This window comes from Ostrea edulis, chromosome 2 (genome assembly GCF_947568905.1).
Source record: "Ostrea edulis chromosome 2, xbOstEdul1.1, whole genome shotgun sequence".
NCBI classification, from domain to species: domain Eukaryota; kingdom Metazoa; phylum Mollusca; class Bivalvia; order Ostreida; family Ostreidae; genus Ostrea; species Ostrea edulis.
In genome coordinates, this window is record NC_079165.1 from 30,091,788 (window position 1) to 30,115,677 (window position 23,890).

A 23,890-nucleotide genomic window follows, 5' to 3' on the forward strand; every position below is an offset into this window, starting at 1 on the left:
CTGAAGACCTACCTCTCCAGTGAGATCCAGTTCCTTGATGATGGTCGTTAACAAGGCGTCCAGGGATCCCTTGTCCTTGTCTTCCTCACTGTCCAGGTCTGATGTCAACATCAGTAACACCTGTAAAACACATTCTCAACATCAGTAACACCTGTAAAACACATTCTCAACATCAGTAACACCTGTAAAACACATTCTCAACATCAGTAACACCTGTAAAACACTGTCAACATCAGTAACACCTGTAAAACACACTGTCAACATCAATAACACCTGTAAAACACATTCTCAACATCAGTAACACCTGTAAAACACAATGTCAACAACACCTGTAAAACACACTGTCAACATCAGTAACACCTGTAAAACACACTGTCAACATCAGTAACACCTGTAAAACACACTGTCAACATCAGTGACACCTGTAAAACACAATGTCAACATCAGTAACACCTGTAAAACACATTCTCAACATCAGTAACACCTGTAAAACACACTGTCAACATCAGTAACACCTGTAAAACACAATGTCAACATCAGTAACACCTGTAAAACACATTCTCAACATCAGTAACACCTGTAAAACACACTGTCAACATCAGTAACACCTGTAAAACACAATGTCAACATCAGTAACACCTGTAAAACACACTGTCAACATCAGTAACACCTGTAAAACACACTGTCAACATCAATAACACCTGTAAAACACATTCTCAACATCAGTAACACCTGTAAAACACACTGTCAACATCAGTGACACCTGTAAAACACACTGTCAACATCAGTAACACCTGTAAAACACATTCTCAACATCAGTAACACCTGTAAAACACACTGTCAACATCAGTGACACCTGTAAAACACAATGTCAACATCAGTGACACCTGTAAAACACACAGTCAACATTAATAACACCTGTAAAACACAATGTCAACAACACCTGTAAAACACAATGTCATGGTGATACATATTCATTCAGCAATTATTTACATTTCATTATCTTTTGTCAATAATAAACCCATACCATTTCAATTCTCAATAAAAGCACTGACCTTTCACCTTTACCTAATCAAGTGCACCACTTGGGTACACAATACACCACTCTGGAACTACATGTAAATGATGCATATCTATGTTTGCTAACTCAAAGTCACAAGCTGTGATGCTGTCATTTGCAATTATATTGGAATAAAATTGTTGTAATATACCTGCAGTTATTTATCAGTAGACCAGGTTTGATGGAGCTAGGCCTTAGAATGATATTAGAATAAAACTTGTAATATACCCGAAGTTTTGTATCAGTAGACCAGGTTTGATGGAGCGAGGCCTTAGAGTGATATGTAAGATATGATCAATACATGATTTGACTATCTATAGCCATGAAATTTAAAAATGAGGCCATAGTGACCTATTTCCGGGTCATGACCCCCTTTATTCCTTAAATAAATGATATACAGTTATTTGACTGAATGCACCAATTACCTGCATATAGGGTATTACTCTGACACCTCCTACATTCCTCATTTCAGGCAGATAGTGTAAAAGTCTCTCCATTATCATCAAGCGCAAATTATGCAACCTGCAAGTAAATCTAATTGCTCAACATCTATTTCTTTTGCAAAACATTGCAGTACACAAAATTTTATTCTACACAGGTACCTACCTGACCGAAGCATCATAGTCAGCATCTACATCAGCACCATCTACTTCCTGTTGTAAGGAGCCACTGGGTATACCTAAACTGCTGGTCTCACTCCGGGGTCCAAATGTGTTACTCTCCCGATCTCTGTCTCCATAAGCACTGCTCCGCCCACTCACTGTCGATTTAAATAAATCATAAAAATGTCAAGCCCATCTAACATGTTCTAATGCTAAACTTGCATATAGGATTCTAAACTTTTACTTTCTTTACCATTTGACTCTATAGCACTTCCCCCACTCTCTGACCCAGCACTTCCAGCATGCTCTGCTGGAGAAGTACGAAGGGTGGATCCATCTGTGGCAGCATTACTTCCCATTTCATCATCGCTGCCTGGAGCTGAGGCTGTAGTATCAGACATTGGGCCTTCCTCAATTGAGATGGCATTCTGTAGAGCAGACTATAAAGAAAATAAAGTTAATGTTACATCAGCTGAACAAAATGTGTTTGTGAAACACTATGCCTATTGTGGTGGGAAAATCTGTTTACTCCAAGATATAAAATGAACTTTGACGCCTTTCTCTTCAAAGATATCAAAATTACAAAGCATTAATAAGATTACAATTCTTACAGTAGACAGATAAAAAAATCCTTTCACTTAAGTAGAAAATTTCACCCCCCCCCCCAATTAACCTTTGATCCACCCCATAAAATGTAGCACCCACAGTTTTCCAGGATAAAATTGAAATGTTACATGTTGTTTACCTGTACATTGTTCAGTCCAAGTCCTTGTAGTCCTAGAGAGTTACTATTTCCAGGCTACAAAAATATAGCGTATCTTTCAAGATCTCAATAAATTCACAAACTAAAACACAATTACAAGAACAAAACCAAAACATGACTGATATGTATCAAATTCAATGTTAAATATTTTCTTTAAATTGATGCCATACTATAAATATTTTATTCAATCCACTGTCTGTGAAAATTTCATACCTGATCTTGGAGACTGAGAGCTATAGCAAGCTCCACCATTGTTTCATCATCTGCATCAGGTGGAATGTCCACCATTGGGAAGTTTCGACTGGCCAGCAAGGCCTCCAGGGGTAAGCGACCTCTGACCTCAGGTTCTGGGTCACCTGGCTCAAGTACCATTGGCTCATCATGATCCTAGATATAAAACATGATACTATAGGCCATAAGGCTTACTTAGATCAACCCACTCTTAAAACTGATTGCAATCTCTTATAATACTTTGGTTCCCTCAACTATCAGCCACATAACTCCAATTTGATCAAATTATAACCAAAACAACATTATGATGCTTCATGTTTATTTGAAAATAGAGGCCATATTGTTGCTAATGAGAATTCAAAGTAAAAAAGAATTCTTCATATCTTTTTATTCAAAAAGTTCTGTGCCAATTTGGCTGAATTAGCTGAAGGTGCACACCTACTGATCAGGCTCACATTAAGAAAAGTTAAATTAATTGCAAAATAAATTTCAGTCATGGGTTCAAGTGAGCTAAATATCATCCATTTCATATGCATATCAATATACAGCATTTTAATACATAGCATTTTCATACATTGGTATTTTTTCTCTGTTAAGATCATGTTGACATACATGTAAATTGCGAGGAATAATACATGTCATCCCATATATGTGACACCATAATAGTAAAACAAGGACTTGAAACTGTTGCAAAGGTGAAAAATGTAATAATTGAGAAAGGACATACACCTGTACATATATTGTTATATTTCACTTAAATATTGGTGTCAATGAAGTTGGAATGTACATGCAAATATTTGTGTAATTATGAAGTTACACATGTTTTTCATGAAAGTGCATTCTTGAGTGATATGTTAAATTTCATATCTGGGTCTCATTTGACCATCATCAAATGAAAAAAAATCTTCAATTCCATAAACTGTGCCATTCATTGTAAATCTATTTCATTACACTACTGTCAATACATTTTGTAATCTTATTAACTCTCTTTACCAATTTTAACTATCCATACATATCCTTACCACAACTTCAAACTGTTCATCAGCATCATCTGCATCATTGTGTTCCTCTATTCCCACACAGTGAGGAACGGGCACCTGTTCCATCACGTTCTGCATTGGCTTATCTCCCTTGTCATTGTCATCGTCGTCATCATCATCGTCATCATCATCATCAGCTCCACCACCTGTAAAGTTTTTGAAAATCTTAATAGCATAGTCTTATGGGTGTCCCATCAGATACCAAATTTGACCGGTACTGGGATATTGTATGTAATTTTTGTGAGTCACACTTTGCACCTGATGCATTTCACTCACTATTGAATTCAGCAATGATTAACAGATGTGGATATTTATGTAGCAATACTGAACCTCCCCTTCAGTCTCTTAATGAACTTGACTAACTTACCTGGTGAGTTACACCTAGGAGGAGAAGGAATAAACACTCGTCTGCGTCTATGTCTTGGTCTCAGACAGCGAATCAGGGCCTGCTTACAGGAGAAACTGACCAGCTGGTCTGGACACAACAGCATCTTCACATACAGCTTAGTGGCCAGGGGAACATTATCAAAGTCACTGATAGTAAAGGCATGGATAATCTCAACCAGAGCCCCCACTGTGGCATCAATGTGTGCAAGGCCTGGGAGACATACAGGGGCCAGCATTGGATTGGCTGGCTTCACGCTGTGCAATGTCCAGAAAGCTTCCATTAACTGGGTCACAAAATGGGACTTCTCTTTCAGGTCAAGATCAGATAGACTGGCAATAGATGGAGCTGGTCTCTCATCCTTTTCATCTTCCAAATCAGTGACTTCTAAAACTACAAATATGAAAAAGAAATTGATGTCAAATTCAAGTTATGGATGCATAAGGAGATTTTCTGTACAAAGATAAATTGTCAGTCAAGGTGATGTATCTAAGCAAAATTACCGTCTTCATCTTTATCTCCCTTTTCAGCAAATTTAATGAGATTGTTAGACCTGGCCACAGCCACAGATCTAGCTGTTACCAACAGTCTCTGATATGCCTCCACATCCAGACATTTGTCCTTGTTCAGACTGGCCATTACATGCTTCAACTCAGCCTGGTCCTATGGTTAAAATATTGATGACTGTAAATACTATCCACAAATAATTGCACATAATAATAATAATGATTTGTTTTATATAGCGCCTTTTCCAGCGTATGCTACTCAAAGTGTTTTACAATAATCAATGTACATTATTACCCCGGCAGACCTTATATCAATCTAGAACTTGCTCAGCCTCCTAGGAAGCATACAGTGCAAGCTGCCATTACAAGCGCTAGAGCACTAACATTCTAACAATATCTTTCACTGTCTATAGCCAGGTACCCCTTTTACACTTGGGTGGAGTGAGGAAATTCATGTAAAGTGCCTTTCCCAAGGACACAACGTCAGCCCTGCCTCTGCCAGGACTCAAACCCACGACCTTTCGGTCGAGAGTCTGACGGCCTAACCACTAGGCCACCGATGCCACATGTACATGTACAATCTGATATGTCTGTGAAGTTTACAAAATACAGGCACATATCATGGATAACTTCATTGTCAATACAATTTTTTTTTATAACTGTCAGCTTCCTCCCTACATACAGCTGTACATTCATGGATAGGAAATAAATGATTGTGCAAAACTGGCTACAAACTTCCACTAATAACCAAAGCACTACCTTGTGGTTGTAGTAAGCCTGTGAGGATGGGAAGAGAGAAGCTAGGAGGGACTTGGTGTGTAACTGTACACTGTCCGGCATCGGTAGATTGAGGAGACTTGTGGCAATGTCTAGGGTGTCTGTTCTCATCTCAGTCATACCCTAGAAACCATAGACAATTGTTCATAGAAATCACAACTATAAAAATCACAATACTGTAAAGTCATTTGATTCATGGGATAATACATGTTTGTGGGAACTTAATTTCAAAGATGAAAAGTTGCTATTCTTTAACAGTCTTTCGTTCAAGGATCAAATCAAGAAATCACCAAAAATCAATATTCCTATGAAAATTCATAATTTTACAACAATTACTGTATAGTGTTATTAAGAGGAAAGAAACAAAATTTACACAGTACTGAAATAATAGTTATAAACAGTGACTGTTATGAAAGACCCACATGGAACATCAGTTGTTGAATGTTATGCATTATACATGGACATCCAAATTCAGCTTCAACTTTAACCTCATTACATTAAAATATGATAAGAGCTGCACCTTTTCCTCCATGGGACATGCAGCAAAGGCTCCATCTAAGACTTCTAGTGCACTTCCCAGCAATCTGTCAGCTGATGTCAGTGGGAGTGGCGTTGCTGAAGGGATGACCTCCGTCTCTCCCACTGCCATGCCTCCTGATGAGGTCAAGGATTTCTGAGTCTGGGATTCTAGGAATTCATCTGGTTCCTCTGGCCAGCCAAACGACTCCTTAGACTTCACAAACACCTTAATGAAGTCTACCATTGTTACTCCTCCGGGATCTACACTCGCTCCAACTACACAGACAAAACACTCACTCATGTAGGTACATGTATCTATACAACATTTGATAATTCAAACAGGACTGAAATCCACCCTTCATCATTCTACATTAAAATTTTAGGTGTACATAATTCATGTTCTTTTTAAATCTGAAATATATATGTTAATGTTTTTTGTTTTCCATCTCAGAAAAACCCATATAAAATGATAATTCAATACTGTTCTTATATATGAAAGACAATCTGACAATCTTCAAGTTACTTACAATGAAGAGTAATTTTTTTATCTGCTGTCAAAGATTCTTCCCGTGTGAAAGGTAAATCAAACCATCTAGCTCGAGTTACCTTTACCTGAAACCAAAGATACACTATCCATTGAGAATCATTACAATAATCTACAATACCGTCCCTCATTATACACTCTTTCTAAATCATTTGTGATGTGGAAATATTAAACAAACCTGTGTGGTTCTTCCAAAGACCTCTATGTAAGATGGAGCTCTCTCAATGCTCTGTGTCCCTACCAACACTCTGCATCCCACCATTACATTCGCAGAGTTGGTGTTACTAACCTCCACAGTGAATCCAAATGGCTAGGAATTGATTTGAAATATTGGTAACCACTATTGGTTGATATGTAAAATTGAAATGCTCAAATATCTAACTTCAGATTTAATTTATTTGTCACATACCTTTGTGCTTGCAACATACATTCCTATTGTATTGAGTCGGTGCTTTATTTGTTGGGCGTTGTAAATCTGTAGCAAATCATTTCCACCAAACTGTCGGGAAAAAATCATCCATATAGTGAAAATAAAATCAGAAAAACTAGCAAAAATATTTCTGAGGCCATGAATGAAATAAATGATGCTCCTCCTACCTCAATGTCATTGGTCTGCTGACAGTGCTCAAAGAAGTCAATAGGAAAAGACAATGACCCAGTCTGTCGACCTGTGTCCAAATAATACAGAGTCAGTAACACATGGAAACAGTGTGACCTTCACAGTTACATTACACTAAACAGCATCAGGGCGTTAAAGGACTGTGTGAAAATACTGTATATCACTCAGCTTTTGAGAGAATTTATTTCTGCAATCTTGACTCCTTAGATTCATCAACAAGACATAATTTCTGTGAACATTCAATTTGTATAACACTACTTACATAAATATGAATAAAATTATTCGTGAGAACCTTATCTTCATGTCGAAGTAAACTCATGAGATTACACGATATACAGTGTTCTTGAAAAAACACTGTGATTTTGATTACATGTACTTGACCTGATTTAGCTGTCCTCTTTTTCTTGACTGGTTTGAGGACTGCGATAGGACTCTGGGGTTGCAGGTAAGGAGACAGCCAGAAATTGGTCGTTGTAATGTTAGCCATGTAAATTCTCAAACTTCCATCTTCACAAAGCAAAATCATTGTGGTTCTGTGTTGCTACAATTATCAAAATTAGAATTTTCAATGCAACTGACACACTTATAAAAAATGTGGACATATTTCCTTCACGTCTCTCAAGTCTTCATGTTGCTACTCAAAAAAAGTCAAGCTTGTACTGTGTAACAATGAACTTAAGGGAATTTTTGTTTTTAAGAACAAATACACTGTACCTGATCAGAATTAGAAGCTGTATGTCTTATGGCCACAACATCTTGAATCTGAAAAACCGGTACATGTTCATGTAATCAATGAATACACGTGTTTTACAGTAAGTACTCATTCTCACAACAATCACACCACATACATGTGTATTTATAAAAGACACTGGCTTTTCCTAGAAACATTCAAATCCTAATTTTTAGAATACCATACCTTTGCTTTTGCTGGGACAACTTTGATTTCCTGCACCATGATGCTGTCCAACTGAATCATGAGAACTACTGGATTATTGGAAGTCTGAGTCATGCTGTACATAAGTCCTGTATGACCAGGAACCTCTGACCACTGAACCAAGGGCTGGGCAGTACTTCCCTTAGCAGTCCCATTCCTACAAAGCAGCATCATTCTTTACTTCTCTTTAAAATTAGGTATGACCAAAATAATTATCTTATGATTATTGTTTTCAAAAATTCACAAACGTTTTAAGAGTGACTGGAAACAGCATTGGAGTTTTGGACAAATCCTTGGAAACTGTGGCAGCAAAACTCTTTCCTGTTTTAAAAACAATAACTTATGGTTAGCAGTTTTAACCAGATATTGATCATCAATTTTACATAAAGAGTTGATTTAACACTGAATAATTCTACACAAAGAGTTGTTTAAACACTGAACCTACCTTGTGTGTAACTAAAGAAAATCAGCTGAAGTGCATGAGAGTAGTAAACAGACACACCTCCTCCTGCCACCAAATTATTCACTTCCTGTGGGTTAAAATTCACACACAGTTAGAATCTGATTCATTACATTTTAAAGTGTCAGATTTTTACCTTTGCTATTTTACCCCTGACACACAAAGGATTTTTGGGTTATTTCAAACCCACATTTCTCTAATTAGCTCCTATCCAGTTGTATTCTAGTGGAATAAATATCTAAGGTTGTTTGCATCATGGACGTATAAAAACAATGAAGCATGGATGTAATCATCTTCACTAGCCAAGTCTTTGTGATCTGCCCCACTCCCCATGGCAAATCTTGTTCTCAAAAGTTGGGCTAATTTGATTGAATCCAATTTCAACACTTGGAAACCAAACAAAATGCATACTAGTCTGACTTCATCAAAATAAATACAGGGAGAAAATTCTGAAAAGGAGTGTTGTGCAATTATTCTGTTGATAAGACATGGATAAATATTTTCCTAATCTTTTCTCATGACATCTAAATTAACATACCCGGTAAGTTTTGGTATATGTTCCATAAAGTAACAATTTTTCGCAATACACATCACCCAAAGATTAAAATTTATAAATTGTTGAAAATTGATTTTGACATCATACATGTATATAAATTAGATGCTTTACAAATTATAGAAGATCTGCGTAACAAGTTCATTAAGATCATGGGTGAAATGTGATCAGAATTGCCATAATGCGCATGTGTTTACTCCATTGTCAAATGTGTGTCTATCTAAGATGTACGATCTCACTAGATGTTTACTTTCATATGTGATATCTGTGTCATAAAATAGAGAGCACTGTTACCAGCCCAACTTTCATGAATGTGATTTGCCAAGGGTTTGTCAGGAGTGGCTAGCAAAGATGCTGATTAATTTGCATGCAGAAACGCCTTACATTCATAATTTGTAATTCATCACTTGTTTCTTTTATTAAATATATACATTGTACAGGTTTTCATGTATCGTTGATATTATTATTACTGACAAAATATTACATTGTACTATGTTATAGCTATTTGAAAGTTGACAAAGCAAAACATAAACAAAATTACAACAGTAGACAGAATGGATAATTTCATTACCTTTTCTTCATAAAATACAAACTCCCATCTCAGTTTGTGGCTTAGTCCAACATAAAAAAATATTTGTGCTTAAAACTCCCCTTAGTATTATTTGACTGAAAGTACACCCAACCTTTAAGTCAGTGTGCTCCACATCCAAGACGTTTGTGATATAGAAAGGTCCGTTCTTTGCACTGCTGCTTTCATCCATAATCTGGGTGTATATGTAACCACTGGAGGCCATCAGGACAATGTATCGACCCTCTTCTGTACAGATAAATGTCGCATCTCGAATCTTGCCACTGGGGAGCAAGAAGTAGTATTGGGGACTTAGTGCGTCAACACTTAAGTTGTAAATCTGTAAAAGCAAATTGAATTCAGGATATAACTACACATGATACCTAAAAAAAACATTTCCACAAAAATTTCAGAAATGAGGTTCTAAATTTCCCTATGCTCTTTATACATGTACAGTACCTTAACAAAATCTGCTGTAACTATAGCTAGATCTGTCTGTGTCCCTGGCAGCCAGATAGGTTTGATGATGAAGTTTCCAGTAGAGAGTGTGGGGTGTAAAACCAGGTGATCTGCCACCTGTCCGGAGCTGGTAAATGTCAAAACATGGCAGTCCTACAAAATATAACGTAAACAGTCATATCTAAGACTAATTTCATCATCCTGAGCACCTGTCATTATCATATTATGTGAGTTATTAAAATTGAAAGCGACGGACATGAATTTAGAACAAAGAAGGTTGAATGTGCCACAGTCATACATGCCAACTTTCCCGATTTGTGCGGGATTCTCCCGATTTGAAGCAACTGAAAAGGCAAATCCCGATATCCCGATCGGGATTGCCAAAATGCCCCGAAATCCCGATTTTCTAAAAATATCTCCCATTTTACGACAACAAACCCCCATTTCCAACCGGAATTTGAAATCCTGCGTCATTTCTGAACTGGCCAATCAGAAATCGGGACAATAGTCAGCCATTACTGTTTACCTGTGTCGCATGGTATGAGGGTAGTTTAATTTACCTGGTCTGCCTGTGTCGGGGTGCTTATTGGACAGTGCGAAGCATGTTTTGATAGCAATTAATCGGGGAGACAGATTTCAAATTGACATATCCTTTACACAAACGTGAATGACAACGATGATAGTGTCACTACCAAACAATCGGACATTCCCGATTTTTGCCTCTCGCTGACAGCATCCAAAATATGCAATAAGGTACGTCAAATTTTTTTCCCAACTATAATAATATAGGCTATCCAAATCTATAGTGATGTTTTATATACATGTAGTCTATATAGTGTAGTATTCAATAGACTTTGTGATGTGTAATTCGCACAAGTCTACACTGAATTTTATATTAGCAAGTAGCCTTAATTTACAAGTGAAAACATATATTTTGATGTGGTTTTTTTCCTGGTAATTATTTCAGATGTCATGGGCGCAAAGGTTTTGTTCGCAAATTTCATAGCAGGGAAGATCACTCCTTTTCTGGTTGCAATGCAGATAGTTCCACCAGACTTTGCAAGCCCATGTTTACAGACAAGCAAGATCGCCTTTGTAGTCGTACCTACATGCATGTGCTTTAATTTAAATTTTGATATATAGACCAGCCAATGTTTATATGGTGTAAAAGGATGCAACTTTAAGTATTATTTGATAATATGTAGGTGACTTGTTGTTGAAGAGAATTTTTTGCTGAATACATGATTTTAATAAAATATTTATGTGTATCTTTCAAAGCGTTTTTTTTGGGTTTTTTTTTTTTTATAGTTTGTTAAAGTTAATGGTCAAACACACTTGATGTTATGTTAATATATGATACATGTACAATGATTAGATTGATATTTTACTTGAAAAGACAAATATTTATTTTCATGGTAAAATGTCGTGAATTCTGAGCTTTGAAAAAAGGTCGTCGCGCGCAAAATCCCCCATGGGGATTTTTAAAAGTTGGCATGTATGCACAGTGAAACATGCACTACATTTCAAGCATGATGGCATATTACAATACAGTTACTTGGATTGTTCGAGAAAAATAATCCAGAACCTCATATTCTATTAATAATCATTAATCTACTTAATATGGTCATTATTTTTTAAATTCAAACAACAAATTTTCTTGGTTTTGAAATCAGGATTGGACAACCGGTATACATGCTATTATGTCTGATACTACACCCTTAAACAGACTAAAAACAAATCAATTAATCTAATTTTGATTTTTATACACCATAAATACAAGTATATTTGTATTACATCAATCAATAAGAATTTACCTTCAACCCGGTGACAGCCAAGTAATCTTCATTACAAGGATTCCCCATGATCGACAGGACAGTGAATGGAATAGGAGCTGATGCTAGCCTCTGTACAACAGATCAAATTACTCAAATTCCTATACATGTACAGTGATTGTCACCTCGCATATAAATGGCATTTTGATCTTTAACAATCTGAAAGCACTGCTGTATTGACAACTCCAATTCTTAAAAACTGAAACATATGCAACATGAATTTTTCATATGTTAAAGAAATTTCCCTCTATGTCTTACCGTAAGAGTGAGTTTCTTTTTGCTTGAATCTGCTTGTTTGAGCAGGGCCGACAACTGTAGAATGGTGATCTTCCCCTTTTCATGACTAACTGCCAGGTGTTGCCTCTTGCCGTGGGGAGAAGCCAGCACACACATGGCAACCCTCCTCAGATAGTGAGAGTTAATCAGCTGTCTGATCTGCTGTCCCTGATCCCCACTGTAATTCATCCGGACATTCTCAAAGGCTCCCTCTTGTGAGCCCAGGGTCACAGTCTAAAAAACAAAATACTGTGGATTAAATTTATGCGTATTATGTCATCAGTTTCTGAAGGAAGATACGAAGATCATTAAACAGTGCATTCCTTCAATGAATTGAAACATGAACTGTTAGTACTATCAACATTCGTTGGTCAATACACTCTTTTATTTTTATTTCTACAGATTCTAATGAGATGTGACACACACCATCAGTTCATCCGTATGCTGAGTGAGTTTGGGAGTGTTATGCAGGGCGTACAGAGCTTGCTGGGCTCTCTGAGTACTCCCCATGGGGGACACCTTCAGATAGTTTTCTGTCAGTGATGGAAGGATCGTCTTCAACATATGCAGAACCACGCCCACTGTTTCACTGGAGTCCTATAATAAACGAAAGCTCCGGTAACCAACAGCATCATCAAATACAACATCATTTCCATTATTCTGAACAGCATCTTATACACTTTTAAACTTTTGCTGCAAAAAATGTTTTCAAAAGAGAAAGTATTGTATTGTTATTGAAGGTGCTTGATCCATATGCTTAAAAAATACTTAAGTCTCATAAAAAAAATTGTGAACTTTTGAATGAATTAGATGTTCTACCAGATATCCAATGAGAAGATCCCTGCATCCCTCTAGCTGCTTGCCCAGTAATTCCCTGGTCTTGTTGGCCAGTTCTATGGCTTTGTTGTCAGCCTTGGTGTTTTCTGATGGACCGGGGGAGGACAGTCTCCTCCGGAGACTACTCTGTAACATAGTGTCCATAGAGAATGGGGACTGCCCCACGATGCTGTCATTCCCATCCATGGCACTCTGGGGGATTCTCTTCACTAGCGCCTGCAGGAAAATATTTGTACTTTCTCAAGAATGAAATTAAGTCAAGTCAATCACACAGGTCATTTACACAAGCAGTCTCAAAAACATTACCCAAGTAGTAAATTCATTTCTCAATGATTCCAAATAAAATCTAGCTGTATACAGATCACACTGGTTTAATGAAAATACAGGTAATTTACTTACCTTACAGCTTCCATCATCTTTTGCTCCACAATCACAAAAAAAAGAGCCGAACTTTGCATATGTTAGGTCATGGTCTTTGTGACAGACTTTAGCACAAACAGTGCACACTCCAACACCATCCACCATCTTACAAGTGTGACAATGGTACCTTATAAAATGTAAGGAAATATACACTGTCTTTGATACTTATCACATACATGTACAGTATATGTGAACTTCAACAAAAAAAAAATAAATAAATAAATTACACAAACACATGACATCTCTGTAAAATGAATTCAAAGGCTTACCAGTGCTGGTTCATAAATTCTTTCTGAGTTATGGTGAAAGTACAAAGTTTGTTGTTCAATGACTCTTCATCCTGCAAAAATACAATAAATTTATAATGTATAGTTTCTGATAAACAGTGTTTCCTGTTGAGTTGGGGGTTAATCTGACAAACTTCAGAATTCATTGGTTTTTTTTTTTAGATCTTTAATACAGCTATTGCTGACAAACTGACCGAGTCCTCTCCGGCGGAGTCCTCATCCTCTTGTGTGACATCCTCTGCCCAATCACTGTCTCCTCCTTCTTGTGGGGCCTGAACATCATTGTCTACATTGGGGATACCATTACTGTTTCCCCTGGAAACAAACCATGTCTCTTTCAACACTAGCATTTCATAATCTTCCAAGTTTTATACTCGCTATTTTTTATAACTTGTAGTAACACTGTTAGAATACAAATACCTTCACCACAATATTCATTATGTAATGCATTACCTTTGGGAAACTTTCTTCAGTGCAGCCAATATTTCTCCCATGTATGATAAAATACTACACAAAGAATCCAACACAGCCTAAAAATAAATTTTTAAAAGTAATATAAAGATACTAAGCAACGTTTTCATGTTCCTTTCACCTAAATCTATATAAAAACTCATTTATACTTACTTTGCTGGAACTTCCAATTTCAACAATTTCCTCCAACACTTCTTTCTTCTCCAAGGATTTTTTGCTATTGACAGCAAGTATGTATTTGTGAGTAAAGATGAACTTCAACAAAACCTCCCTTTTAAATATTACAAAACACAATGCAACAATGTATACCAGTAATATATGCCTACCAGAGTTGCAGCCAGTCTGTGGCTGCCTGGAACAGATCCAGATGGCCTGCTCCATTGCCTGCCCCAGCCAGAGAGTGCATCACCACCATCAGCTCCGGAAATCCAGTCATTGCTGCCTGTGGTCCAGACAAGAGTTTCTTCCCCATTGGAATGAGAGCCATCAGCAGAGTCTGGGAGACCTTAAAACTGACTGAACTGAAAGAAAATTTCCATGGTTATGTACAGTAAATGGCTGACTGATCTACACAAAATACCATTTACATTTGTTACGACACATTTCTAATCCAAGTACAAACTCCACACTTACCTTTTTTCCTTCACAATGTAGTGTGTGAAGTTTCTTAGAAATCCTCTGTTTTCTTTTTGGGTACTAATATTTTCTTGATCCTTAAAATGATTGAAGCAATCATTTGCTGAATATCAATCTCAATTACATGTACAGTACCTTAACCAAATGAATTGAAAAGAATTTCACACAAGCAAACAAACTTTACCTCTGAAGGAAGAATGATTTTTGAAAGCCATTTCTGCAGAATGGATTTATCAAACGCTGGGTTTGAAATTTTGGACAGAGATCCACATAAAGCCTCATAGCTTTTGTCACTGGGATGTTTGTCAGCTACAAAATGGAAGTTGTTGATTATTACATGAACAGCTGCACTTCTAAGTGTTGAGTATTGTTTTAAGATTCATAGAATCCAAACAAATTGCCTACCAAAATGCAAGAGCTTGTTAAAGAATTTCAGGACACTCCCTGCAAAGCCTGCTGACAAATGATCTTTAGAAGGTGACAGCAACAAGTTTATCAAGTCTGTAATATACAAGGAATAGAAATGTAGCAATTCCAATATACATGTATATAGCATTTCCAAATTTGATATGTTATTCAGTAAAATATCATTAAATATTATGAACATGTGCATTTTATATCAATCATTTATCAACTCAGCTATAAATCATTTAAGGTATTTCTAGTTCAGTTTTATTCTAATTTTTCATGACACCATTCCTAGAGCAATAACTCATTTATCTAAATAATATGGTACTGTATTTCACAATTAATATGGTTAACTTACCCAGATCACTTGAGAACACACAAGCAAATGCTTTTTTTTCTGATGGCTTCTCTATGTGGTTCAGCATGAACTTGAGACAGTTCATTAACACACTCTCCTGTAGTCCATACTCCACCCCCGAGTACACAACCACCAGGTCCTTACACACACTGATGGTGTATCTATACAGTCTCTCCATGAACTCGTCACTATCTACCTGTCCCAGGAACTTCTCTAGGGAAGATGATGCCATGTCTGCTATATGAGAACTCGAGACATCCACAATCAGAGGAAACATAACTCGGATCATCTCCTGACTGTTATTGGAATTAGGGCACCAGCTACAAGAGAGATGTATGAGACATTAAAGGTTCAGAAAATCACATTGCATTTCTTGAATAAAAGGCACATTGTATTAATTTATAGAGAAATTAAAGTATTTGATATCGGTATACGTACTTGATCAAATCCGATGAAAATCTCACTAGTGAGCTCAATGTATGCTTCAGCGAGGCACCAATGTTGAATTCAGCCTCTGTATTACATCCAAAGGTAAAAACATCAATGAAATCAACTAGACATATACAAAAAATGTGAAATTTAATGGCAATTGAAATAGAGACACTGAATCTGTTTTACCTGATAAATATCCAATATGTGCACTCTGGATAGATTCTATGTAACTCTCCACAGGAATAATATCATTCCCAAATGCAGTGTTCTAAAATGACATGTCATTTATGAGAAAAAAACCATATAAAAATTGTTTGTCCTGAATCCTTTCATGTTCATTCTGACATTGGATATTCATATCTTTATAAAGTAGTGAAGGTAAACATACCCAGGCTCCAGGACTGGGAAAATTGTTTTTGGAGTCATTTGTCCACTGTTCCAGTGCCACAGTCACTGACCTAGGCAGCGTCGACATAATCTCAGTGGCCAGAACAGACACTTTAGAGGGACGGCTGGAGCCAATACTCATGATGACCCCGAAGGCCTCCAAGTGGTCAGCTGTAATGTCCTGGTCAGCGTCATCTATTCGTTTTAGCTGACCAAGGATACAGGATCTACAAATGTACAAGACATGTTTTTAAAACATATAAAAACCCCAAGCGTGCCAAGTAAAATTGAGAATAATCTTACCTTGAACTAAATGACTTTGACCTATATCACTTACACAGCTTTGACCTTGACCTATCAGTTAGACAAGTATGAAGTCTCTACTTTGTATAGCTAAAAAGCTATTGTTAAAGTTAAATATAGACTAAGAAACATGAAGACAATGAAGCAGTTATAGACAGATCAAAAACAATATCCCACTGATCTTTGATTTTGGGGGGCATAATAAGCCCTTGCAAACTGAGAAATATGAACAATTTCACAAATCCTTTAAGGGATGATAAAAGAAATAACAAAAATTTATTGAAATTTAAAATGTACAAACATCAGTTTCTAGACAATTCTAAAAGGACTTTAAAAACTTTAAAATGGTCAATCAACTAAGGACATCACAATAGGCATCCATGCAAACTAACTACAGCCTAACTACTGCATATACATATACTCACTTTCCTATCTTTCATACTTTCTGAATACAATATTTTTGAAATTACCTAGCAAATACAGCATAAGCCTCTATGAGCTTTAGTACAGGGGAAACAAGTTCTTCTGCCACTGCCATGGCTTTAGAAGGATCTATGTCCGCCATGGCTTTGGTGTAAGTGGCCTCTAGACTGAGTTGTATCTTGGCTATCACTGAATCCAGTATCAAAATGTCATTTACTCCTGGCAGTATCGCAATGGGCAGAATCTCTCTTTGACCACTCACTGGCAAACTGTTTATCTGAAAACACATACATGTGTATGTAAATATACTACATCATGGGGTGGGGGGGAAATAAGTATGTATATGAAGCAATATGTAAAATGAAAATAATCACTGTATCTTGCAAGATTTCTTTTTTAAGCAAGGCAGCTTTTATTTACCTGTTCCTTTAGAAATTTCAAGGCCAGACGGACATCAAAGGTCACATTGTTGGAAGATTTATTGGCCCCCGTTATCAATGTGTCAGCATCCTGAGTCGTCATTCCTTGTTTCACCAAGCAGTCCTTCAACCAAATATATTTCAGTTTATCATCTTCCAAAACAGCAGTTAAAAGTAGTTGTAGGATAAAATTACTTAGATAGAGGTTGGACAGACTAGCCAAATTTGAATGACAGGTATTCCATAAGGTCTTTTAATATTTTCATATGAAAAAAAGAAACAACCCTGAGTTGTTTTGTTTTGAAAATAGCGTCAAATAAGACCCAATGATAGCGTGATCTGCTCTAACATTATATTTCAACAAAGGAAAAGAATAACCTTCATCCAGCTGGTGAACACTTTTTGAGACAGTCGAGGGGCCCAGCGCAGGGTGTGCAGTAGGTGACTGTTGTCCATGTGTGAGATACCGTTTTCCAACATCTGCAGGTACTGTATTGAGGGCGGAAAACATCCTAACAATCTCCAGGTAATCAGGAAATGGTAATGCATGGCAGACGTATCCTAGAAGACAACATGTTAAGTGTAAAATCTAAAGAATGGCATTGTCAATAAAGATTCAACTGTCTGAAGGCTACACCTGATATATACTCTAATCAAGACATAATTTTCATACTTAATGATTATTCTATGAGGTACTGATCTGTATTACATAGGTTGCATCATTCAGGTAATTTAAACTGTCAGAATCATTCTTTGTATCTTTCAGGTAAATTAAAACTGTCACTATCATTATTTGTATTGTTTCAGGTAATTTAAATTGTCACAATTATGATCAGCGTCCTTACCAACAATGAAATCTTTGTCTGATTTTTGTCACATTTACTTCCCGTGGTCAGCAATGTAATGCAAGCATCGTACAGGTCATTATAATCCATTACATCAGCATTGGACAAAAGAAAACTGCAGGCCTGCAACATAATGTCATTATATACAGTGCATGTCTACTTCTATGTGTACAAAAGTGTACCTAATAAAGTCAACAGAAATAATATGAGATAATTCTCATTATGGCATTAGAACAACATCGACTACTTACAAGTCCGTCTACTTTAGGAGCATCCTGAATGTTAACATCAACTGGACCAAGGTTGAAAAATCTAGGAGTCTGAACATGGGCTACAAAAATAATTCCCAATAAATCAATAAAAACAGCATTTTAATTTCATTTTTTGGGAGGGGTGTGCTTACTATAAAAAAAACCTTTTGATCATGGACAATTTCAGACTGCATTACAATCCGAAGCACAGCATATCAACTTATGTACAATATAAATACTTGGATAACTGACAATGTGTATAACTAAACTTACACTCGGAAGGCTCTAGTGAAGCTAATCCTCTGCGATAGTTCTCCTCTACTTCTCTACACTGGAAAAACTTTGTGTTGGAATGTCTTCCCGTTTCCCCAGTGTGTGATACTGTGAAAACAGTAAACAGGTTCCACCGCACCTACAAAATACACGGATCTGATGATGCAAGCATCCATTTGAAAATACAGGCGATTCAAAATATCAATGTACAGCTGTACATGTCTCTCGAGTTTACAGTTTACTATACATGGACATAATGATTTCTGTTACAGTGGGTAAAAGTTCTGTGATAGTGAAAATATGTAAAGTTTTTTTCATGAAAAACCTCTGTTGAAGAAAATGAATAATGATAATAAACCTGTTCCAAAAGCTCTGCAGGTGGGTCATAAAAGTAGTGAAGCAAGTACTCGAGCACCATCAACATTCTTGTCAAGGGTAAGGGATTCATTTCACATAGCTTGCTGTAAAACAGAATTCAAAATGACACGTCATCATCAAAATTTACTTCACAATTGTTTATTCTACAATTATGGACAGCCAAAAAAAAATATCCTGTTCATACCTGCTGTCAATTTTGGCCACAGCAATGATATTCTGGGCAAGTAATAGTAACAGAGATTTCTTCTGCATTAATGGCAAACTGTGGAACAGGAACAATAGCAGCTGCAAGTGTTCTACATTAATATCTGTAAGAGAGAATTACAGTAAATTAAAAATCACTGGTTCCTTATAGTGAGTCAAATACCATAGAACCATTTATGCCTCCTCCTTACCAAAACACAAAAAAAATTCCATTGTTGTTGAAAGTGTATTTATTGATCAAATACCTTTGATCAACAATTCAACATGTATAATAGAGACAAAATTCGCAGACCACGCGAATACAAATTCAACATGTATGATAGAGACAAAATAGCAGATCACATGACTACAAAAAATGCCACTAACTAATACCAAGTGAACTTTGGTATACAATTCAATGGCAGGCCTGTCACATCATAAAAAATACACCTATCCAACATTCATATTTTACCGGTAGTAAGAGAACAAAGGTAACATGTATGTGAATAGCCAATAAGAATATCAACAAAATAATGTGCAAAGGTGGGTCATCATCCACAAGTTGAGAAGATCATGGATCTTTGAAACGACCCCACCCCCATTTATTTCCATGGTCTAATAAAAAATAGCATGTTACTAGGGACTTTAAAGGCTTGAAGTGTTGTTATTCTTCATTGCTTTTAATGCTGAAAGTGTTTTTATTCTCCAATTATATTTCATATTTCTCCCATTATCAATGTGGTTTCATTACTGCAGCTATTCTATTTTGGTTTTACTAACATGTTATGAAACACCTGGAACGACTCTTGATTGGTCACATTGCCAGAAACTACTTTTCTGAATATCTTCTGCTACATTTAATTTTGCAAATTGGCAGAACTGTTGCCCCTGCTTTTACAGGAGATAGAATATACTTAAACAGAGGTGAATATGGGACAATTGTAGATACACATTATCATTTGGAATTTAAGGCATACGAAATTCATCTCATGGTTGTTACGATACACATTTGACATTGTTCCAAAATTATTAGTCTGTGTTTTTGTCTCCTTCAGATACCCTTACGTTCCAGTTAGAGTACGAAGGTCCTATACATTTACCTTCATAATTCTCTGTACCATCATTGTAGATCATGAGGGACTTGAGTGTTGTCATGAATCTGTTCCATATGTTGATTACAGCTGCCTCACTCTGACTCTTCATTAACTTCGCTTCCCTCTCCTTCTGCTGTTTGAGGAGGAGGACTTCAGCCAAGACAGCCAAAGTCCGAGGCAGGAGTGTTGTCGGCCAGTGATCTACTGCCTGAGGACTGACTCCGAGGTGCAACAGCAAGAAATCCTGTTTCAGATGTCACATTCATTAATCATAATTAAGAGAACCACTAGGGTACAAAAAACGCCCATCTGTCACTATCATGTACATGATGCTTGCGTACTCCCAAGATCCATTAGCAGACCAGGTTTGATAGAGTTAAGTCTTACAGTGTGCAAGAGATGATCTGGACATATTTTGACTATTTATAGCCATAAAATTCCTAATTGAGACCACAGTGACCTACTTTTGGGTCACAACACACCTCCCCATCTCAGTTTTCAAGATATGGTAAAGACACAAATTGAATAAGTTGTCATAAAGTTTGATAATCCTAGGCCTGACAGTGTGCAAGATATGACCCTAACACGATTTAAGTATGATTGCCATAAAATTCCAGAAGACCACAGTGACCTATTTTTGGGTCACGACATTACCCCCCCCCCCCCCTCTTTGCATCAGTTGATCAGGTTTGATAGTCCTAGGCATAACAGCGTGAAAGATATGACCTGGACATGAAAAAGCTAACAGACAAACGGACAGACAGATGGGGAAAATCCATACCATAATATGGCTCATCACAAGACTGGTATATTATAAACACTATCAAAATAAAGACCTATGGGTGAAGAGCAATACAAAATTGAACTGGAGTGTGTTGGTCATTTCATATGTAACAGCTTAATATACATGTTGTAAGGATATTTACCTGTAGATTTTCTGAGAGAATTCCAGTTGAAATCAAGCCATGATTGAACTTGGCTAAAGCCATTGACAAGCTGTCAAATGTTTTCCCTACAATTACATATACAATGTGAATATATTGACTTAAAAAAAGCAGAATTTCTTCCATTAATTTCTGAACACTGAAATGGTCATTCTTACCATTGCTGACTCTCAGACAGTCCTTATCCAGTTCTTTAATCAGAATTGCCAGGTTGGACATGTGATCCTCATTCAGTGTAGATTTGATCAAATTTTGTAATTCAACATCAGGGGTGTTGACAAAGTATGCACTAAGGAAATTCAGTATCTCAGAGGCCAAGGACACAAACTGTAAAACATTTAACATCCATTTACATTGTATATGTATGTGAACACCATTCACTGTATCATTTTATGCTCATTGAATTCTATATGTGCATCACAGAAGGCTAGGTGACAGAATACTCCTTCCACATACATACATGTACCTTTAGAATAAATATCTGGATTGTTCCTACTTCGGAGGTATGAAAACAATGGGAGCTAGAGATAATTTGTATCATTGGCAAAGATTATCTAGAAATTACTCCAAGCTTCCCCCATGTTTTCACAGACCAAAAGTCCAAGAAGCTAGATATCTATTGTTTATATATATATATATATATATATATATATATATATATATACATATAATATTGTCATTCAGCTTGTTTCTTTTTGAAGTATAGATGTTGTGTTAACTTGTTTGCTATGGTTTAAGGTAAAAATCATAAATTAAACATCTGACAAAGGTTCATTACTAACAAACATGAATGTATATAAACTAACCCCTAGTGGATCTTTTCTGTCTGGAATGAATGATGATTGATCCTCTGTGCTGATTTTTCTAGAACGTTTGTTCTCCCCTTGTCCATCAGATCGAGCAGGTACTGGGGGAGGGGCAAGAGTGTCCACAGAATCTATAGGAGAGAGTGTGTCCTCCAGCCACTGCCCCAAAAGGGGCTCAGAGTCCTCATCCTCATCTGTGCTATCCTCAGAGCTGCTGAAGTCATCCTCATAAAAAGTATTGGAATCGGAGGCACTACTGCTACTGGTTTCTGAGGCATCTGACCCTTGTTTCATTCTCTTCAACACTGATGCCTTTAAATGAATAAATGTGATATTTTAAATACACTCTCTAGCTATCAGCAAGACTCTAGATAACAAGATGTGTTTGTGAACACAAATGCCCCCGATAATGGCCAATTCCGAAGATGGCAAAGGTCACAAGGGCAAATATCTTGGTACAAGTAGAAAGATCTTGTCAAAAGAAATGCTCATGTACAATATTAAAGCTCTAATATTTACCATTTAGAAGTTATGACCAATGTAAAAAAAAAAATTAAAAGTAGGTCAAATGTCAAGGTCAAAAGGTGCAATACCAACGGAAAGGTCTTGTAACAAGGAATACTCATGTGAAATATCAAAGCTTTATCACTTACTGTTCAAAAGTTATTAGTAAGGTTAAAGTTTTCAAAAAGTAGATCAAACTCCAAGGTCAACGTCACAGGGTCAACAATGTTGGTACCCACAAAAAGGTCTGGTCACAAGGAATACTCATGTGAAATATCAAAGTTCTATCAATTACTGTTCAAAAGTTATTAGCAAGGTTAAAGTTTTCAAAAAGTAAGTCAAACTCCAAGGTCAAGGGGTCAAAAATGTTGGTACCCACGGAAAGGTCTTGTCACAAGGAATACTCATGTGAAATATCAAAGCTCTATCACTTACTGTTCAAAAGTTATTAGCAAGGTTAAAGTTTCAGACAGAATTACAGAATGACATTACAGAATGACAGACAGGACAAAAACAATATGCCCCCTGATCTTCGATCTCGGGGGCAAAAAATAGCAGTAGATAAAAGTAGGTCTGTCTCTGGTGTTTAAAATTTCTGCATATTTCATTTCATGTGTTCCCAGAAGACAAAACATGGACAAAAGGCATTTTCAATTGATTCTAAACTCACCTTTCTGAATGATGTTGTAACTAAATTGAAGAGAAGATCTGTAATTGGTATATTAGACATCAACTTGTTGACTCGGGAACTTGCAGACATTTGAGATATTACTGGAATGAACATTCTGTTTGCTCCTGGTCTCTTGTCTCCCTAGTAAATAAATATTTATTCATAAAGTCATGGTATAAAAAATTCTTTTTTAATGCTTTTGTAAAGAATTTCTCATTCCGAACCCTCATTCTTTCAATAAATCTTACTGTATCTGACAGAAATCCCTCAATTTGTAGGTCATCCAGCAATTCCTTCAACAGCTGGATGGCTTTGGAACACAGAGCGACTGACAGAACTCCAAATCCTTGACTTGTGCTGAAATGAAAATAGAAGTTTTCTAAATCTACATGTATATACATGCAATCATATCATATACTACAAAATTATAAGT

At 36.6% G+C, this 23,890-nt stretch overlaps 1 protein-coding gene across 1 annotated transcript in view; it reads right to left on the reverse strand.

Moving 5' to 3' along the window:
- LOC125678921 (E3 ubiquitin-protein ligase UBR4-like) overlaps positions 1 to 23,890 on the reverse strand; it is a 61,309-nt gene that overhangs the window by 28,847 nt on the left and 8,572 nt on the right. The window contains exons 9-61 of the mRNA XM_048917727.2: positions 23,706 to 23,814; positions 23,458 to 23,598; positions 22,284 to 22,595; positions 21,636 to 21,804; positions 21,460 to 21,545; positions 20,540 to 20,777; positions 19,441 to 19,564; positions 19,237 to 19,339; positions 18,879 to 19,017; positions 18,606 to 18,685; positions 18,355 to 18,477; positions 17,888 to 18,070; positions 17,511 to 17,633; positions 17,138 to 17,367; positions 16,366 to 16,591; positions 16,164 to 16,245; positions 15,984 to 16,059; positions 15,546 to 15,865; positions 15,185 to 15,280; positions 14,964 to 15,088; positions 14,777 to 14,856; positions 14,470 to 14,664; positions 14,297 to 14,360; positions 14,126 to 14,202; positions 13,867 to 13,987; positions 13,655 to 13,725; positions 13,365 to 13,512; positions 12,948 to 13,181; positions 12,555 to 12,725; positions 12,111 to 12,362; positions 11,835 to 11,924; positions 10,021 to 10,173; positions 9,677 to 9,901; positions 8,426 to 8,510; positions 8,229 to 8,301; positions 7,963 to 8,137; positions 7,761 to 7,808; positions 7,428 to 7,587; positions 7,025 to 7,095; positions 6,837 to 6,926; positions 6,606 to 6,737; positions 6,411 to 6,495; positions 5,885 to 6,159; positions 5,347 to 5,487; positions 4,585 to 4,744; positions 4,064 to 4,474; positions 3,679 to 3,842; positions 2,639 to 2,812; positions 2,408 to 2,461; positions 1,916 to 2,102; positions 1,667 to 1,820; positions 1,486 to 1,582; positions 13 to 120 (exon numbers count right to left, since the gene is read on the reverse strand). Of these exons, the coding sequence (XP_048773684.1) occupies positions 13 to 120; positions 1,486 to 1,582; positions 1,667 to 1,820; positions 1,916 to 2,102; positions 2,408 to 2,461; positions 2,639 to 2,812; positions 3,679 to 3,842; positions 4,064 to 4,474; positions 4,585 to 4,744; positions 5,347 to 5,487; positions 5,885 to 6,159; positions 6,411 to 6,495; positions 6,606 to 6,737; positions 6,837 to 6,926; positions 7,025 to 7,095; positions 7,428 to 7,587; positions 7,761 to 7,808; positions 7,963 to 8,137; positions 8,229 to 8,301; positions 8,426 to 8,510; positions 9,677 to 9,901; positions 10,021 to 10,173; positions 11,835 to 11,924; positions 12,111 to 12,362; positions 12,555 to 12,725; positions 12,948 to 13,181; positions 13,365 to 13,512; positions 13,655 to 13,725; positions 13,867 to 13,987; positions 14,126 to 14,202; positions 14,297 to 14,360; positions 14,470 to 14,664; positions 14,777 to 14,856; positions 14,964 to 15,088; positions 15,185 to 15,280; positions 15,546 to 15,865; positions 15,984 to 16,059; positions 16,164 to 16,245; positions 16,366 to 16,591; positions 17,138 to 17,367; positions 17,511 to 17,633; positions 17,888 to 18,070; positions 18,355 to 18,477; positions 18,606 to 18,685; positions 18,879 to 19,017; positions 19,237 to 19,339; positions 19,441 to 19,564; positions 20,540 to 20,777; positions 21,460 to 21,545; positions 21,636 to 21,804; positions 22,284 to 22,595; positions 23,458 to 23,598; positions 23,706 to 23,814 (7,810 nt within the window). The remainder of the gene's footprint in view (positions 1 to 12; positions 121 to 1,485; positions 1,583 to 1,666; positions 1,821 to 1,915; positions 2,103 to 2,407; positions 2,462 to 2,638; positions 2,813 to 3,678; positions 3,843 to 4,063; positions 4,475 to 4,584; positions 4,745 to 5,346; positions 5,488 to 5,884; positions 6,160 to 6,410; positions 6,496 to 6,605; positions 6,738 to 6,836; positions 6,927 to 7,024; positions 7,096 to 7,427; positions 7,588 to 7,760; positions 7,809 to 7,962; positions 8,138 to 8,228; positions 8,302 to 8,425; positions 8,511 to 9,676; positions 9,902 to 10,020; positions 10,174 to 11,834; positions 11,925 to 12,110; positions 12,363 to 12,554; positions 12,726 to 12,947; positions 13,182 to 13,364; positions 13,513 to 13,654; positions 13,726 to 13,866; positions 13,988 to 14,125; positions 14,203 to 14,296; positions 14,361 to 14,469; positions 14,665 to 14,776; positions 14,857 to 14,963; positions 15,089 to 15,184; positions 15,281 to 15,545; positions 15,866 to 15,983; positions 16,060 to 16,163; positions 16,246 to 16,365; positions 16,592 to 17,137; positions 17,368 to 17,510; positions 17,634 to 17,887; positions 18,071 to 18,354; positions 18,478 to 18,605; positions 18,686 to 18,878; positions 19,018 to 19,236; positions 19,340 to 19,440; positions 19,565 to 20,539; positions 20,778 to 21,459; positions 21,546 to 21,635; positions 21,805 to 22,283; positions 22,596 to 23,457; positions 23,599 to 23,705; positions 23,815 to 23,890) is intronic.